This window comes from Ziziphus jujuba, chromosome 8, assembly GCF_031755915.1.
Source record: "Ziziphus jujuba cultivar Dongzao chromosome 8, ASM3175591v1".
Classification (NCBI taxonomy): Eukaryota; Viridiplantae; Streptophyta; class Magnoliopsida; order Rosales; family Rhamnaceae; genus Ziziphus; species Ziziphus jujuba.
In genome coordinates, this window is record NC_083386.1 from 19,027,117 (window position 1) to 19,043,457 (window position 16,341).

The 16,341-nt window shown below is 29.6% G+C and overlaps 1 protein-coding gene and 1 long non-coding RNA gene across 2 annotated transcripts; one reads left to right on the forward strand and one right to left on the reverse strand.

The window, feature by feature from the left end:
- Positions 1–9,983: 9,983 nt before the first annotated feature.
- On the forward strand, positions 9,984–11,040 carry LOC125421423 (uncharacterized). The gene is made up of 2 exons (XR_009640438.1): positions 9,984–10,364; positions 10,876–11,040. It is a non-coding gene; the product is annotated as an uncharacterized LOC125421423 (long non-coding RNA).
- Positions 11,041–12,604: 1,564 nt separating this feature from the next.
- Positions 12,605–15,425, reverse strand: LOC107413793 (uncharacterized). Its single transcript, XM_016021837.4, has 3 exons — positions 14,856–15,425; positions 14,338–14,706; positions 12,605–13,372 (listed from the first exon to the last, which is right to left on the reverse strand). Exons 1-3 carry the CDS (start codon positions 15,153–15,155, stop codon positions 12,728–12,730), a joined length of 1,314 nt encoding a protein of 437 aa, XP_015877323.2. The 5' UTR covers positions 15,156–15,425; the 3' UTR covers positions 12,605–12,727.
- Positions 15,426–16,341: the final 916 nt, after the last annotated feature.

Sequence of the window (16,341 nt, forward strand, 5' to 3'; positions counted from 1 at the left end):
TATACTTAAGATCTGTATAAACGTTTGTATTAATTTTTTATATTTGTATGCAATTGTTGATGAAATTAACTACATGTGCAGTATAAGGGTGTGACTTGGCCACCACATGTTGTCAACCAATTAAGAGCTAAATGTGCAACAACAATGGGCACAGCTATTTCATCAACACGAAGGTTTGCATGGTGACTATGTTGCATTTGATATACATGAACAATACTTGCCCAAATTGTAATAACGTTAAATTTTATAAATATTTTTGACACTTTGTTTGAATTCATTTGTAAATGTTATCTTTTGTAAATTTTGTTTCATTTTTTAAATGATTATGCAAAATTTGTTTAAATTCCTTTGAATTATTTTATCCAAAATCAGTAGAAAAATTTACAAGCATCAAAGGAAATTATAATGGTAAGGGGAAACAAGAAAAAAAAATTAAGAAAAAAAAGGACCTAAGCCAACGCTATAACGACACCGTAGCATTGGTTTTGGCCCTTTTTTAATTTTTGAATTTTTTTTTTAAATATTGTTTCATTTTTTAAATGATTTTGCAAAATTTGTTTAAATTTCTTCATAATTATTTTGTCCAAAATCAGTAGAAAAATTTACAAGCATTGAAGGAAATTACAATGGTGAGGGGAAACAAGAAAAAAAAAATCAAACGAAAAAAAGGGGCCTAAGACGACACTATAATGTCACTGTAGCGTCGGCTTTGACTTATTTCTTAACATTTTGATTTTTTTTTTAAATATTGTTTCATTTTTTAAATGATTTTGCAAAATTTATTTAAATTCCCTTGTAATTATTTTGTCCAAAATCAGTAGAAAAATTTACAAGCATCGAAGGAAATTACAATGGTGAGGGGAAACTAGAAAAACAAAAAAAAAAAAAAAAAAAAACCTAAGCCGATGCTGTAACGTCATTGTAGCGTCGACTTTGGCCCATTTTTTGACTTTTTGAATTTTTTAAATATTTTTTTAATTTTTAAATCATTTTGCAAAATTTGTTTAAATTCCTTTGTAATTATTTTGTCCAAAATCAGTAGAAAAATTTACAAGTGTCAAAGGAAATTACAATGGCAAGGGGAAACAAGAAAAAAAAATTAAAAAAAAAAAGGACTTAAGCCAATGCTGTAACAACATGGTAGCATCAGTTTTGGCCCATTTTTAATTTTTGAATTTTTTTAAATCTTTTTTCATTTTTTAAATGATTTTACAAAATTTGTTTAGATTCCTTCATAATTATTTTGTCCAAAATCAGTAGAAAAATTTACAAGTATCGAAGGAAATTATAATGGTGAGGGGAAATAAGAAAAAAAAAATCAATAGAAATAAAGGGGCCTAAGTCGACGCTGTAACATCACTGTAGTGTCGACTTTGCCTTATATCTTAACATTTTGAATTATTTTTAAATATTGTTTCATTTTTTAAATGATTTTGCAAAATTTGTTTAAATTTCTTTGCAATTATTTTGTCTAAAATCAGTAGAAAAATTTACAAGTATCGAAGGAAATTACAATGGTAAGGAGAAACAAGAAAAAAAAAATGGACCTAAGCTGACGCTGTAACATCACCGTAGCACCGACTTTAGCCCATTTTTTAATTTTTTTAATTTTTTTTTAAAATATTGTTTCATTTTTTAAATGATTTTACAAAATTTGTTTAAATTCCTTTGTAATTATTTTGTCCACGATCAGTAGAAAAAATTTACAAGCATCGAAAGAAATCACAATGGTGAAGGGAAACAAGAAAAAAAAAATCAAAAGAAAAAAAGGGACCTAAGCCGAAGCTGTAACATCACCATAGTGTCGGCTTTGTCCCACTTTTTAACTTTTTGAATTTTTTTTAAAAATTTCGTTTCAGTTCTTAAATGATTTTGTAAAATTTGTTTAAATTCTTTTGTAATTACTTTGTCCAAAATCAATGGAAAATTTAATTTTTTGATTTTTTTATATATATTTTTTTAATGATTTGTAACTTTTGTTTAAAATTTATTGTAATTATTTTGTCCAACCATAAAAAAAATATATAAATATAAATAAAAGAAAGGGAGCCAAAACCAACATGTTTACATATCCATAGCGTCGGCTTTGGTCAAATTTTGAAATTGTTTTCATTTTATGGTAAAGGTTGTTAAGTTTTTTTAATTACTTTGTTATAGCTTTTGTTTTAAATCTGTTGTATTTATGTCTTCTAAGGTTTTTGTACATCTACAAGAATGAATGGAATTTAGAGAACATAATGAAAAATAGAATAAAGCGTTGGCTTTGGTAATTTTTTTAAATTTTTTAAATTTCATATAAATATTGTACTTTTCTAAATGATTTTGTAACTTTTGTTTAAAATCTTTTGTAAAAATTTTGTCTAAAATTATTCGTTCGAAAAATTTACAAGCATCAATGGAAATAATAATCAAAGATAATAAAAAATAAAAAATAAAAAATAAAAGGAGGTCTACGTCGATGCTAGTACATGTCAAAAGCATTGGCTTTGGTGTTTTTTTAATTTTTTAAAGTATTTTTTAAAATTTGTTATTTTTATAACAATTTTCTATCTTTTGTTTAAATTCCTTTATAATAATTTTGTCTAAAATAATTCATTCCAAAATTTTACAAGCATCAATGGTAACTATAATTGTGAAGGATAACAAGGAAAAAAAAAAAAAAAAAGGGAGGCATAACCCCGACGTTGGTACATGTCAATAGTGTTGGCTTTGGCTTTTTTTTCTTTAATTTTTTTATTTTTTTTTTACTATTTGTTATTTTTTTAAATGATTTTCTGACTTGTATATAAATTCCCTTGTAATAATTTTGTATAAAATAATTCATTCCAAAATTTTACAAGCATCAATGGTTACTACAACAGTGAAGAATAACAAGAAAAAAAAAATTTTTTTAAAAAAAAAAGAGGCCTAAGCGGACACTAGTTCATGTCAATAACGTTGGCTTTGACTTTTTTTAATTTTTGATTTTTTTTAATATTTGTTATTTTTTTTAAGACTTTCTAACTTTTATATGAATTTCTTTGTAATAATTTTGTCTAAAATAATTTATTCGAAAAATTTACAAGCATCAATAGAAATTACAATAGTGAAGGATAACAAGAAAAAAAAAAAAAAAAAAAGAGGCCTAAGCTGACGATGCTACATGTCAAAAGCGTTGACTTTGGCCATTTTTAAGTAATGATATCTTTTTTTGGGGAAAATTTGTTATTTTTTAATGATTTTCTAATTTTTGTTTAAATTCCTTTGTAAATAATGTGCTCGCATTATTGTGCATTCGTTAAAACAATAAAAGCTACAAATAAATAATTCAAAAGACACAGCAGAAGCACTAAAATGAAAGGATTTCATATATTCTTAGCAAAATTTACAAATGTAGCTACAAAACCCAGAACATACGATATATACATATATAAAAAATATAAAATAAAAATATTTGGATTGATAGTTTTCACAAAAGAGCTCCGAATCTATGGTCTTCCTCTGTAGTTGAAGATCATTCTTCTGCAACTCTCGTATTCCGTCAGAATAGAAAGGACCAACTCGGATACGCAGCTTTCATCTTTTGAGGGATTTCCTCCTCTGAATAAAGATTCCACTTCTCTTTCTTCCCCATCTCCTCTGATGATCAAAAATATCCCTCCAGAACAACTGTGAGCACTGGGGGAATATTTTTAGATATGTCTATCTCTTGAAATTCTACCAATATAAAAAGTGTGGATAATTTTATTGATTTGGAAACGAAATTACCAATACTTCCTACTGAAATATCAGCCCACTCAATAAGATCAAATACTCTGTTATGAGCCTTCGATCATAAAGATCAACATTGCCAGTACCCAATACTGTCAACAAGAGAATAAGACCATCAGTGCCAACATCCTCCATACGTTTCCACTCTTCAGTGAAAACATAGAAGATACTGGCAATGATGATCTCATTACCTAGCCGAGCCAAAGATAACCAAAGCGACAACCTTTCTAACATGTAGAAAATAGAAAGAGAAGAATATACTGGCAATGATGAATAGCTATGCCCTATTTATAAAATGGCAGCATAACTCCCTCACCCTACCTTTTCACATCCATAAAGTCCACGGCTTAGCACACACCTTAGAAATAGAGAAGCAAATCAGGCCGTACACGTAAGTAACACCCTTTCGTGTTCTGATTTACTCATGCCTTTTTGTAACTAGAATTACCCTCCAATTGTGATAAATGAAAATAATCCTTCAAAATCATAATGCTACATCCAATGGAAATTACAATAGTAAAGGATAACAAGAGAAAATAAATTAAAATCCTTTTGTTTTTTAATGATTTTGTATCTTTTGTTTAAAATCTTTTATAATATTTTGTCCAACATCATTAGAAAAATTTACAAGCATCAAAGGAAATTACAATAGTGAAGAATAAGAAGAAAAAAAATAGTAAAAAAAAAAAGAGACCAACACCAATGCTTTTACATGTCCATAGCGTCGGCTTAGGTTTTTTTTTTTTTTTGGTACTTTTTTTTAATGATTTTTTATCTTTTCTTTAAAATATTATGCAATTATTTTATCCAAAATCATTAGAAAATTTACAAGCATCAAAGAAAATTAAAATAATGAAGAATAACGAGAAAAAAAGAAAATAAAAAAAGGAAGGCCAAAGCCAACGCTTATACATGTCCATAGCGTTGGCTTAGGTTTTTTTATTATTTTTTGCGTACATTTTGTTTTTTGTTTTTTGTTTTTTTTTTTTTTGATGATTTTGTATCTTTAGTTTAAAATGCTTTCTAATTATTTTGTCCAAATCATTAGAAAAAATTACAAGCATCAAAGGAAATTACAATAGTGAAGAATAACAAGGAAAAATTAATTTTTTATTCTCTTAATTTTTTTTCAAATTTTGTTTTTTTTTTTTAATGATTTTGGATCTTTTGTTTAAAATTCTTTGTAATTATTTTGTCCAAAATCATTAGAAAAATTCACAAGCATCAAAGGAAATTACAATGGTGAAGAACAACGAGAAAAAAGAAAATTGAAAAAAGGGGGCCAAAGCCAATGCTATTTAATATCCATAGCGTCGGCTTAGGTTTCTTTTTTCTAACATTTTTTTTTAAAGATTTTGTATCTTTTGTTTAAAATCCTTTGTAATAATTTTGTCCAAAATTATTAGAAAATTTTACAAGTATCAAAGAAAATTACAATAGTGAAGACTAACGAAAAAAAAAAAAAAAGAAAAATAATAAAAAGGGGCCAAAGCCAATGATTTTACAAATCCATAGCGTCGGCTTTCGTGCATTTTTTAATTTCTTGATTTTCTTTTGTAAATTTTTTTAATGATTTTGTATATTTTATTTAAAATTATTTGTCGTTATTTTGTCCAAAATCATTAAAAAAATTTACAAGATCAATGGAAATTACAATAGTGAAGGATAACATTCAAAAATAAATAAATAAAAAGAAAGGGGTAAGCTTTTACATGTCAAAAGCATCGGCTTTGCTAATTGATTTATTTTTTTGAATTTTTGTACATTTTGAGGATTTTTTAATGACTTGTGCAACTTTTTGTCTAAAATTCTTTGTCATTATTTTGTCTGAAATCATTAAAAAAATTTACAATCATCAATGGATATTTCAATCGTGAAGAATAACAAGAAAAATAAAATTGAAAAAAAAAACAGAGTGGGCCAAAGCCAACGCTTTTACATGTCAATAGCATGGGCTTTGGTGTACTTTTTAATTTTTTGATTTTTTTATATTTTATTTTTTAATGATATTGTAACTTTTGTTTAAAATCCATTGTAATTATTTTATCCAAAATCATTAGAAAAATTTACAACTATTAAAGGAAATTACAATGGTGACGGAAAATATATATATATATATATATTTAAATAAAAAGGAGGCCAAAGCCAACTCATTTACATGTTCATAGCGTTGGCTTTGGTGCAATTTTCAAGTTTTGGATTTTTTATGTATAATTTGTTTTCTGTTTTTTAGATGATTTTGTATATTTTATTTAAAATTATTTGTCCTTATTTTATCTAAAATCATTTTGCAAAATTTACAAGATCAATGGAAATTACAATATTGAATGATAACAAGAAAAAAAAGATGGCCAAAGTCGACGCATTTACATGATCACAACGTCGGCTTTGGCCACCTTTTTTTTCCTATTATCATTCAATATTGTAATTTCCGTTGATCTCTTTGGTGCATTTTTTAATTTCTTGATTTTCTTTGTAAATTTTTTTTCTTTGTTTTTTTAATGGTTTTTTATCTTTTGTTTCAAATCTTTTATCATTATTTTGTCCAAAATCATTAAAAAAAATTTACTAGATCAATGGAAATTACAATAGTGAAGGATAATATTAAAAAAAATAATAATAAAAAGAAGTGGGCAAGCTTTTACATGTCAAAAGTATCATCGACTTTGCTGATTGATTTAATTTTTTTTAATGACTTTTGTTTAAAATCTTTTGTCATTATTTTTTCTAAAATCATCAAAAAAATTTACAAGCATAAATGGAAATTTCAATAGTGAATTATAACAAGAAAAAAAATAAAAAAAAATAAAAATAGAGTGGGCCAAAGCCAAAGCTTTTACATGTCAATAGCATCGGCTTTGGTGTACAATTTAATTCTTTTATTTTTTTATACTTTATTTTTTTAATGATTTTGTAATTTTTGTTTAAAATCCTTTGTCATTATTTTGACTAAAATCATTACAAAAATTTACAAACATCAATGGAAATTACAATAGTGAAGAATAATAAGGAAAAAATATTTTTAAAAAAAAAGGTGGACCAAAGTCAACGCTTTTATATGTCAACTGCATCGGCTTTGGTGTATTTTGTTATTTTTTATTTTTTTTCTAATTTTTTTTTTTTTTGTAACTTTTGTTTAAAATCCTTTATCATTATTTTATCTAAAATCATTAAAAAATTTACAACCATCAATGGAATGAGTAACAAGATGTTAAACTATCTTGAATGAGTAACTTGCCCCCTCCATTGTGTCAAAAGAATCCCCTTTGTTCCTGGTGGACCCCATAGAAATTGAACACTTGTTTTGCAGTTGCACTGAACTTTACCAAATGTATCCATTAGTATCCTTTTCTATGATTAATTTAGATTCAACAACAAATAGAGAAATGACATTTAATTAACGAAGTCAAATAGAGAAATGCCATTCAACAAAATAACTCATGTTTTTGTGGGATACATATGGTTCTTAACAAGGACATAGCAAAATTTAGTACATAATTAGTTTGCCAACCAACACATATGTGTCACTTGGTCAGTATCCAAACATTTTAAACAAACGAAATAATAAAATCACAGCAACTATAACAATCTTAAGGTCATATTGTTGGCTCCTCTTAGGATTCTTCTAAATTGCTTCAAGAATATTATTAGATTTCTCCACTTGCAAAGACAAACGACAAATTTCACCGATAAGTATATCCATTTTGTCAAGCTTACGTTCTCCTTCTTTTGCCCAAATGAATTTACCACATCATTTTTCCTATGTCAATTAAAAATATAAAATTTAATTATTTTATAAGCAAAAACAAATGAAAATTCAACACATTAACAATTCTGTACGACCTGTTCTCCATCTAAGCATTTCCAAAATTGACGATTTGGGTTCTTATTTGGCCTTGGCATTTTTAAATGCATATATTCTCTACATGAGCACATCCAGATCGATTGAACTTCACTAGTACATGTTGACATGCTTACACAATTAATCTCCAACTGTGGCTTTTTAAGAAGACAATGCAAGATTTAATAAGCCATTGGTTTACATTAAAAAAAGAAAAAAAAAACAAAAGCTCACAAAAAAAAATAAAAAAATAAAAAAACCAATTGCTCACAGATACTAACCTTTGACTGAAGCCTTAAATGGATTTAGGATTATCGAGGAGAATGCCCGGGCGGTGGAAGCAAAGAATATCTAAGGTTAGATATGGTGGATTTGATTTGGGAATTTTGAAACGGTGGTATATTTTATTAGGAATTTTGAAACAGTTAGAGATGGTGGATTTTATTGGAAATTTTGAAATTTTGAAATGGTGAGAGATGGGTTTGGAAATTTTGAAATGGTAAGGTCTGTGAAACAGTAGTGCGAGCAGGAAAGGAAAGGATATTTTAAAGCAGGATGGTTACAATTTTGTCACGTGTGACAAGGAAGTATTTAAGCCGTTCATTGGATAAGTTGAAATCCAATGGCTGGGCATTTTCCAACGTTTTTTTGACCGCACCATTTTGATCAGGTCGGTCATGACTATAGAATCTCTCTATATATATAATTTTAAAGATATTAAATTTCATTTTATTAAACAATTGATTAAATTTTAAAACCATTTTTCTATTTATTTATATCCATGTTATATATAAAATGTGTTATACATAAAATATATTAACAATATTTTTAAAATATATTGACAATAATTTAAAAAAAGTTTAAAAAAAGTAAAATTATTTTCTACAGTTTAAAATATCAAAATCCAATAAAAAAAAGAAAAATCAAAGAATCCAAATAATTGCAATAGCACCCTTAAAAAAAAAATTCCAAAATCAATACAACCTGCACTCGTTTTTAAATTTCAAAGATTTATAGAAACAAAATAATTTTGAATATCATTTATTTTTTCAAGTTTAATCATCTTACAAATCCATTCCACATGATTAGCAAAAAAATAAGTAAATAAAAAAAAAGAAAAAAAAAACAATATTCTACATTTGACAAGATCTATATCTCAAGACAAAAATTCGAAGAAGTGGATATTTTACCTGTCTTAGCCAGATCTGCAAATGAAAAAAAGAAGGCTCTTTTTATGGATTTCTTTTTTTTCTTTTTTTTCTTTTTTTCTTTTTTTTTATTCCTTTTATTAGGGGATCTTCCTGTGAACCAGATCTACAAATTCCAACCAAAAGTGTTTTTCTTTTTTTTTTTTTGGCTTTTCCGATCTGTTAAATATAGATCTACAAATTGCAAGTTTGTCCCACTAGATCTGATTAAGACGAGAAGAAGAAGAAGAAGAGGGCTTTTTTTTTTTTTTAAATTTAATTTTAAGAAGAAAAAGAAAGCTTTTACATTTATTTATTTATTTATTTATTTTTTCAATCTACTAGACAAAATGATAAAGAAGAAGAAAGATGAAGAAGGGAAAAATGAAGGGGTCTCTGGAACAAGAAAGCTCCTTATTTTTTATTTTTTTATTTTAGCTTTCGATATGTTAGATAAAATGGTGAAGAAGAAAGAAGTAGAATGGGAAAAAGAATGGGTCTGTCCAATTCCCAAACATTTTTTTTAATTATTTTTTTAACATTTTGTGTTTTTTTTTTTTTTTTGGTGGGGCGGGGGAGGGGCAAGGGTTGCTAATATTATATTTAATATTAAATTATAAAAAAATAAAATTTATGCAATTACGATTTTACAATTTCTTTGTTAAATCTAATAGATAAGTAGTAACAAGATAGGGAGTTTCTAAAATTATTTAAACCTCTTTATATGATTTGAAACAGGGGTAAATCTTGGGCATACAGGTAAAATTAACCCCTTTTTCTTTTCCTTTTCTTTTTTTATCCGCAAAAGAAAAATGAAGTATCATTTATTTTAGGGCTTTTATCATTTTACCTGAAACAATGATACGATTTTTACTTTGCCTTTTAAACTATAAAATTTATCACATTATTCTGCAAACTAATATTTTTGCTTTATTTCAATAAAGTGATTTGGCAATTTCGAATTTTTGATGAAGGAATTTGATAAAGAACCATAAACAACTCTGGAATTTTTTGTTTTGTAAAAGTTTTTTGATATTTTATTTTGCTTTTGTTCAATGTGAATAGTTAATTTGGCTAAGTTTATTAGAGATAAAAAAATAAAATAAAATTACACTACTTGGATTAGAATGATACAAACGACATAGTTTAAGGGACAACCAACAAATTTTATAGGTTGGAAGGTAAAGTACAAAGCATGTCAAAGTTTGAAGGGTCAAATAATATTAAACTACTTGGATTAGGAATTGCAATTTGCCCTGAATGACCCGAAACCCATGGTGCACTACCCTATTTTCCCCCCCAAAATCAGAGTTGCAAGATAGGCTTGGGACAATAGTTTAAAATCTGAATTAGTATATATATATATATATATATATTTTATATAATTTCATTTATGTAAATGTAAAACCTAACAAAAACAACCCTCATTTTCTTCTTGCCGACATCACCTTTACTTCACAAAAAGCTGCTGCCGCACCATTCACCAAATTGCCGTCACCAAGCTTCACCACCACCAATCTGCCGACTATCACCCATCTTTACTTCATAGGAATCACAGCCCGCACAATCCCAACCTCGACACCTAGGTAGGATCTTGTGTCTCTTTCCTTGTTTTTTTTTTCTTGTTTCATTTTTTATTTATTTATTTTCTTCCTTCAAATTTTTTGTATTATGTTTTTAGGGTTTGTGGGGGCTTTGTTTCTGAAATAGGGGTCAATGCTAGTTACTTCATCTCATCTAATCCATGGGCTCCTCAATTTTGGGAAAGTGTGTGTTTTGTGATTTTATTTTGTTTTTCTTATTCTGTTGCATTTCTGTGCATGGAATTCATCATTTTCGAAATGATTTTCGGTCAACATTTGCTTTGAAGTTATTGTAGAGAACATTCCAAATCATTGTAAAGCGTTTCTGTATTTGCTTCACAATTTTTTTTTTATTGATTTAATGGTTTTTGTAATTTTATTTATTTTGTTTCTTGGAACTTAGAGCTTAAAATGAGATTTTTCATCCAGTCTCATTTGTTTGCTTAATAAACTGATTGTTTGAAGTATTTATGTTTTTTTTTTTTTGGTTTTCTTCACATTTGCCTTATCACAGCAAGGAGCCCTACCCATATATCTCTATCTCACACTAAACCATGTTTGTGTGTGTCTCTCACAGTCTTAGATCATGATCTACTTGAAGCTTGTAATTAAAACCAAAGTGACCCTTTTTTACATTCTTCCATGGAGACTTAAGGAAATAAGAAGTAATACTTTATTATGTGTCTGTGTATTTTTATAAAGTTTATGTTTGTGTATTTGGACTATATTGCATTATATATATATATATATTTTTTTTTTTTAGAACGTATTTTATTATAATTGTAAATTTAAACCTTGATGTATTTTATTATATTTTTATTTTTGGATCTTGATATATTTTATTATATTTTTATTGCATTTTAGTCACTTTATTTATATTTTATTCATAAAAAAAATTCTTTTATATAAATTTTTCAAAAAAAATATATATCAATTTTTTAAAAGAAAAATGGGGAAAACCCGCCATGTCCCATCCCAGATTTAGAAATCCCCGTCCCCGCCCCGCATCTAAAGAAATGGGGAAAACCGCAAGAATGGGATGAAAATTTTCCTATGGGGATGGGGACAGGATTTTAAAAACTAGCCCCGTCCTGTTGACATTCCTAACTTGGATAGAACGATACAAACAACATAGTTTAAGGGACAACCAATAAATTTTATAGGTTGGAAGGTAAAGTAAAAAGCATGTCAAAGTTTGAAGGGTCAAATAATATTAAACTTTTAAATGATGCTAAACCTTTATTTAATTTATAGACTGTTCAATAATAATAAAGATCAATCTTATAATAAAGATCAATCAAGATAGTGATGTGAGATTGGCTTAGTTGGTAAGTCATTTATAGAGGCAGAGTTTTATACCTTCTCCGAATGGTGACTTTGGGTATAGTACTTGCAAAATTGAACCCATGTTGAGATCTTCAGGGAACCAATATGGTGCCGGCTAAAAACATTTTGATGCTCAAGTTAGAGTGTGTTTTTGGATGCCTATAGCTGAGTGCTAGTCTAAAGAGGAGGTTATAGGTGTATTGACATTTACCCTTTTTGCTGGCTTTCATTCTTTATATAGGCATCGGAATTCTTGGTCCTCAATAAATCTAGCTCACCAAAACCTAATAAATTTGTACCACAAAGCTATGAATTTAGAAGAGTTATCTTATTTTCAAAATTTTTATTTTTTTATTTTACAAGCTGATCTTAGCGACATAATTTCCATAAGAGAACTTTGGGGTACTTTTCTTAATTATGATAAGTAGCAAATTTCCTTTTATTTAGACTAACAGAATCTTATTATAACTGATCGAAATGGGCTGAAAATATAAGCTGATTCAAACTATACTCGAACCTAAAAAGGTTCGACCATTCAAAGTTAGGCCCCTGTTGTTAAGCTTCATCTCATTTTCTGACCTAATTATGATCAAGGCCGAAAGCCAAGAAACCTTATATAAAACTACCTTTTACATCACCCGACCTAAGGCTCAGATTTTTGTCCTCCAGACAGAACCAACCAACACACCATTTATACCGATAATTGAGGTTGAATAAAAAATCACTAATTGATATGATATTTTATAAACATTGTACGTTAACCATTTATAATATTGGAACTTCTACCACTTTTATTAAGAAAAATATTAATTGAACTTGAAATGATTTATTTTGGACATTCAAGTTTCAACTAAATTGAACAAAAAGATGAGTAAGCAATATGATCTGAACATGACTACTTCTCAAAGTAAAAAATCTTCTGTTAACAAATATGTATATTAACTAATTAAACAAAGCATATAATATCATATATCATATAATGGTAACTAGCTATGTACAAATTAAAAATCCAAAATCAAGATCCAAAAAGAGAAAAAGATTTACAGCTCTTCATCATCACTCCCACTAGACATGCTGTGGGGGTCATCAAGATCAATAGCAGCTACACTGGAAGCACTAATCCTAGAAGAAGCTGATCGAATCTTGAATGGTAACTTTGCTGCGCTACTAATAGTACAACTCACAATCGCACATCCTTCTTCCTGATCTTTCTGTAGGTCCGCAGGCGGCAAAAAGCAATCCATGGTCAACCCCTTTATGTTAAAGTCCACTTCCTCAATTGCCCAAACCTCTTCCATTCGAGTTCTTGAATGGCCTTCTGAGTTCTCTCCAAACCTAAACAACGAGACACTAGTCCGTCCGCCATGCGCTATGTTGACACCGTCGATGGTTCGATAGTCTTGTATCAGCGACTCCATTGTTGTCTCCCAGAAAATGCTATCATTCCCTGAAGTTTTTATTCTCAGTAAGTGGGAGTCTTCTAGCTGTACTAAGAGACCTGTTCTTTGGCTGAAATATCCCCAAACTGTGTGCCTTATTATCTCTACATTGCTACTGCTTCTTGCTCTGAGTGCGGATGGCTCAGCTTCGAGTTTCAGTATGAAACAGTCTTCGTCTTTGATCGTCTTCTCACCCATGCAAACGGAATTAGCAAACAAATTCGCAGTTGACATTGGATCAAGACCCTGTTGAGTGAGAAAGCTTGTATGAGTAATTTGTCTAGAGAACGAAGGTGTTCAAACTTTGCCATAAAGATTGAAGCATTGCCTAACAAGCTACTATGATAATGGGCCGGGCTTCATGCTAAAGTTAGTTAACTGGTAATTGTCAAAAGGTTTGGTCGAAATCAATGGGCCACATTTCATTCAGCCACTTGATGACCTTTCAAAAAAGTTTTAACATTGAACAAAGCAAAAGGAACCACAAGGTTACGCAGTTGACTTTCTTTTTTATTTATTTATATTTTTTTTTTTTTGTTTCTTAAAGGAAATAAATTAAAAAGTTATTGACTTCTTCCAATTCTCTTTATTCTCTCATTTATGTTCTCACTAAGAATTTTGACATCCATTTTATTTATCTGTTTCTTTAAGCTTCTAAGTTTACAATGGTATTAAATTATTAACCGATAAAGAGCTAAATAACAACCTATCAACATTGTTGACTAGGACCCACTTTAAAGGAAAAATATTGAACCAGTGAAAATTGATTAGCCAGGTGAACTTGGAATTCAGGACCTGTCTCTTTCCAAATGAAAAGTGAGAACCCCAAGAGATAAACGCAGTTTGACCTCCTTGATTATCGGCCAAAAGGGAAACCCATAGAACCACAAAAAAAGAAAGAGAAAAAAAAAAACCATGAAATTCAGTGAGGAGGAGGAGTCGCCCAAAACGTTGTATGGTTTTATAACTCCTAAGTCAGGCTTTTGTTGTTTTTACTAGGTATACGATGATGATTTAAATTCTCTGGAAAACAACGGCTTTGCCACCAAAGGCATAGGTGTTTCTGCGCCCATAGTTTGGGGTCTCTTGTGTCTCTCATTTGGCTATTACTAAGGATTCAAATCAGAGGTAAATTATGGCCTCCTAGTAAATATTGATAAATGAAAAACTGAGAGGGAGAGAGAGAGAGAGAGAGAGAGAGTCAATGATACCTGTAAGAAACGCCTGAGAGGACGAGGTGGGCCCCGAGACGCGTGAGAATGGTGCCAAGGTGTCTGCCTCCAAGCCACTTTTCCATCACTCCCCGCGCTGATCTTGCAGCCGGAAACCACCAGCTCCAAACACCAGAGCTCCGGTCTCTTCTTCCAAAGCACGAAACCACCCATCTCCCCTCCACCATGCGATCTCAAGCTCTTCACCTTCATCGCCTTCCCGTTCATATTTCCTTCTCCCGAGCAAAACTCCGACGCCGCCATTTTCACCTTCCCCATCGCATACATACTCTCTATCGAATTCAACGCCTTCTCTCCCCCTACCGCCGCTACATATTGCTTTACGATGTATTTCGCCATTGAACTCTCCTGCATATTACATGAATCAAAAAACCCTATGATATCAAAAAAGAAAATAAAAATATAAGTGTGCAGAAAATCTAACTTTAATAAAATACTATGAATTCGATTGGATTGGACTGGACTGTATTGTACGGAAACTTATAGGAATGACTTACAATGGGATGATCTTTGATGCTTCGGTTAATGGGTTGGTGATCGCATGAAATGGGAAGAGGAATCAATGGAGCTCCGACGACTCCGAGCAAGAGCTGGATCTCTGCGTTCCGGCTGCCGAAAAGGGCAGTCATGGAAGCCTGTGATCGCTCCGAGTTGGAAGATCTCACCCAGGACTTCATGTTCTGCCATGATAGAGTGGTGTTCTTGTTAGCAGAAGCAAACATTTCTTCCGGGATTGGGACTTCGAGAACGGTTTCGAGACCATCTTCGCGATCTAAATTGGGACAGAGCTTCCTCATGTGGATGAAGGAGAGTGATAGAGATACAGATTGTTCTTAGGAAAATATGCAGAGAGAAATTAGTTTGGAAGAAAAAATGGGATTTTGATTAGGAAGATAAGAGAAGTAAGAGAGAGAGAGAGAATGGAGGGGTCAGTGAGTCTTAGATTGAAAGGGTGGCGTTTGTGTGTGTAAGTCTCTCTGCAGCTGGAGAACATTACCAACCGACCAATGGCTTTTTCTCTAACGTGGTTCGCTTTGTCTATGTCGTGTTTGCACGCTCACTCTGTCCTGGGAAAAAAACAAAAGCACTTTGCTTTGCTTTTTATATTTTATATCTATAATTGATGCTGATTGATATCCAGATTAATATTTTGGTTTGATTGGTTTGTGGAATTTTAGTATTCAAGGAAAAGTAGTTCCCTTGTGACTTTGATGTAATTAGTCTATTTGTTTTTATCATTATTCGGTATTATATATTTTTACATGTCTCTAAAGATATAGATTGCAAAATCATAAGACGTCAAATTTCACGAGTTTGATCGGGTTAAAGTATGCAAAATTAAGTAAATAATCATAGTTGATGTATTTTTTTTTTAAATAAAAAATAATTGTTTATATTTGAAATTCACTTTTATTGTTAGAATTTCAAAACTCAATGGATTGGATTGGATGTTTAACTTAAATTGATCTGTAGTGAATTTTAAATCTTAACAACCGAGATTTGCAATATATGGGTAAAAATGATTGTATTTTAAAATTTTTCAAAGTATACTATACAATTTATCCAAAAAAAAAAAAAAATAAATGTACTATACAATATATAACAACAGTGAATAAAACATTTATTATTATTATTCGTTAAGATTGCTTTGGAAGTGGATGATCAATTAATTAGCGATGGATCTCTTAGAAAACAATTTAGACAATTGCCAATCAATCCAATATTCATCCATAATCGACCATAGATGATGTTCCTTATTTATCTGAAAGCAAATATATTAAAATGAATTTTCTTTTCCTTCCTTTCTTTCTATTCAAATTTTCACCAAAGTCCTACACCCAAGCAAGTTACTTTCACAGTCACCTTTAAAAGTCTTTTCTCTTTTTCTTTTTTCTTTTTTTTCCAAGTTTGGAAGCAAGTCAATTTATTTATCGTCCAACTTCCCATTGCATTATATTTCGTTAGAAATCTTGAACATAAAAC

Coding starts and splice junctions, on each gene's coding strand:
- LOC107413793 (XM_016021837.4), bottom strand. CDS start 15,155: ATGAGGAAGCTCTGTCCCAATTTAGATCGCGAAGATGGTCTCGAAACC. Junction 14,707..14,855: donor GCATCAAAGATCATCCCATT/GTAAGTCATTCC, acceptor TGTAATATGCAG/GAGAGTTCAATGGCGAAATA. Junction 13,373..14,337: donor CTCTCAGGCGTTTCTTACAG/GTATCATTGACT, acceptor CTCACTCAACAG/GGTCTTGATCCAATGTCAAC.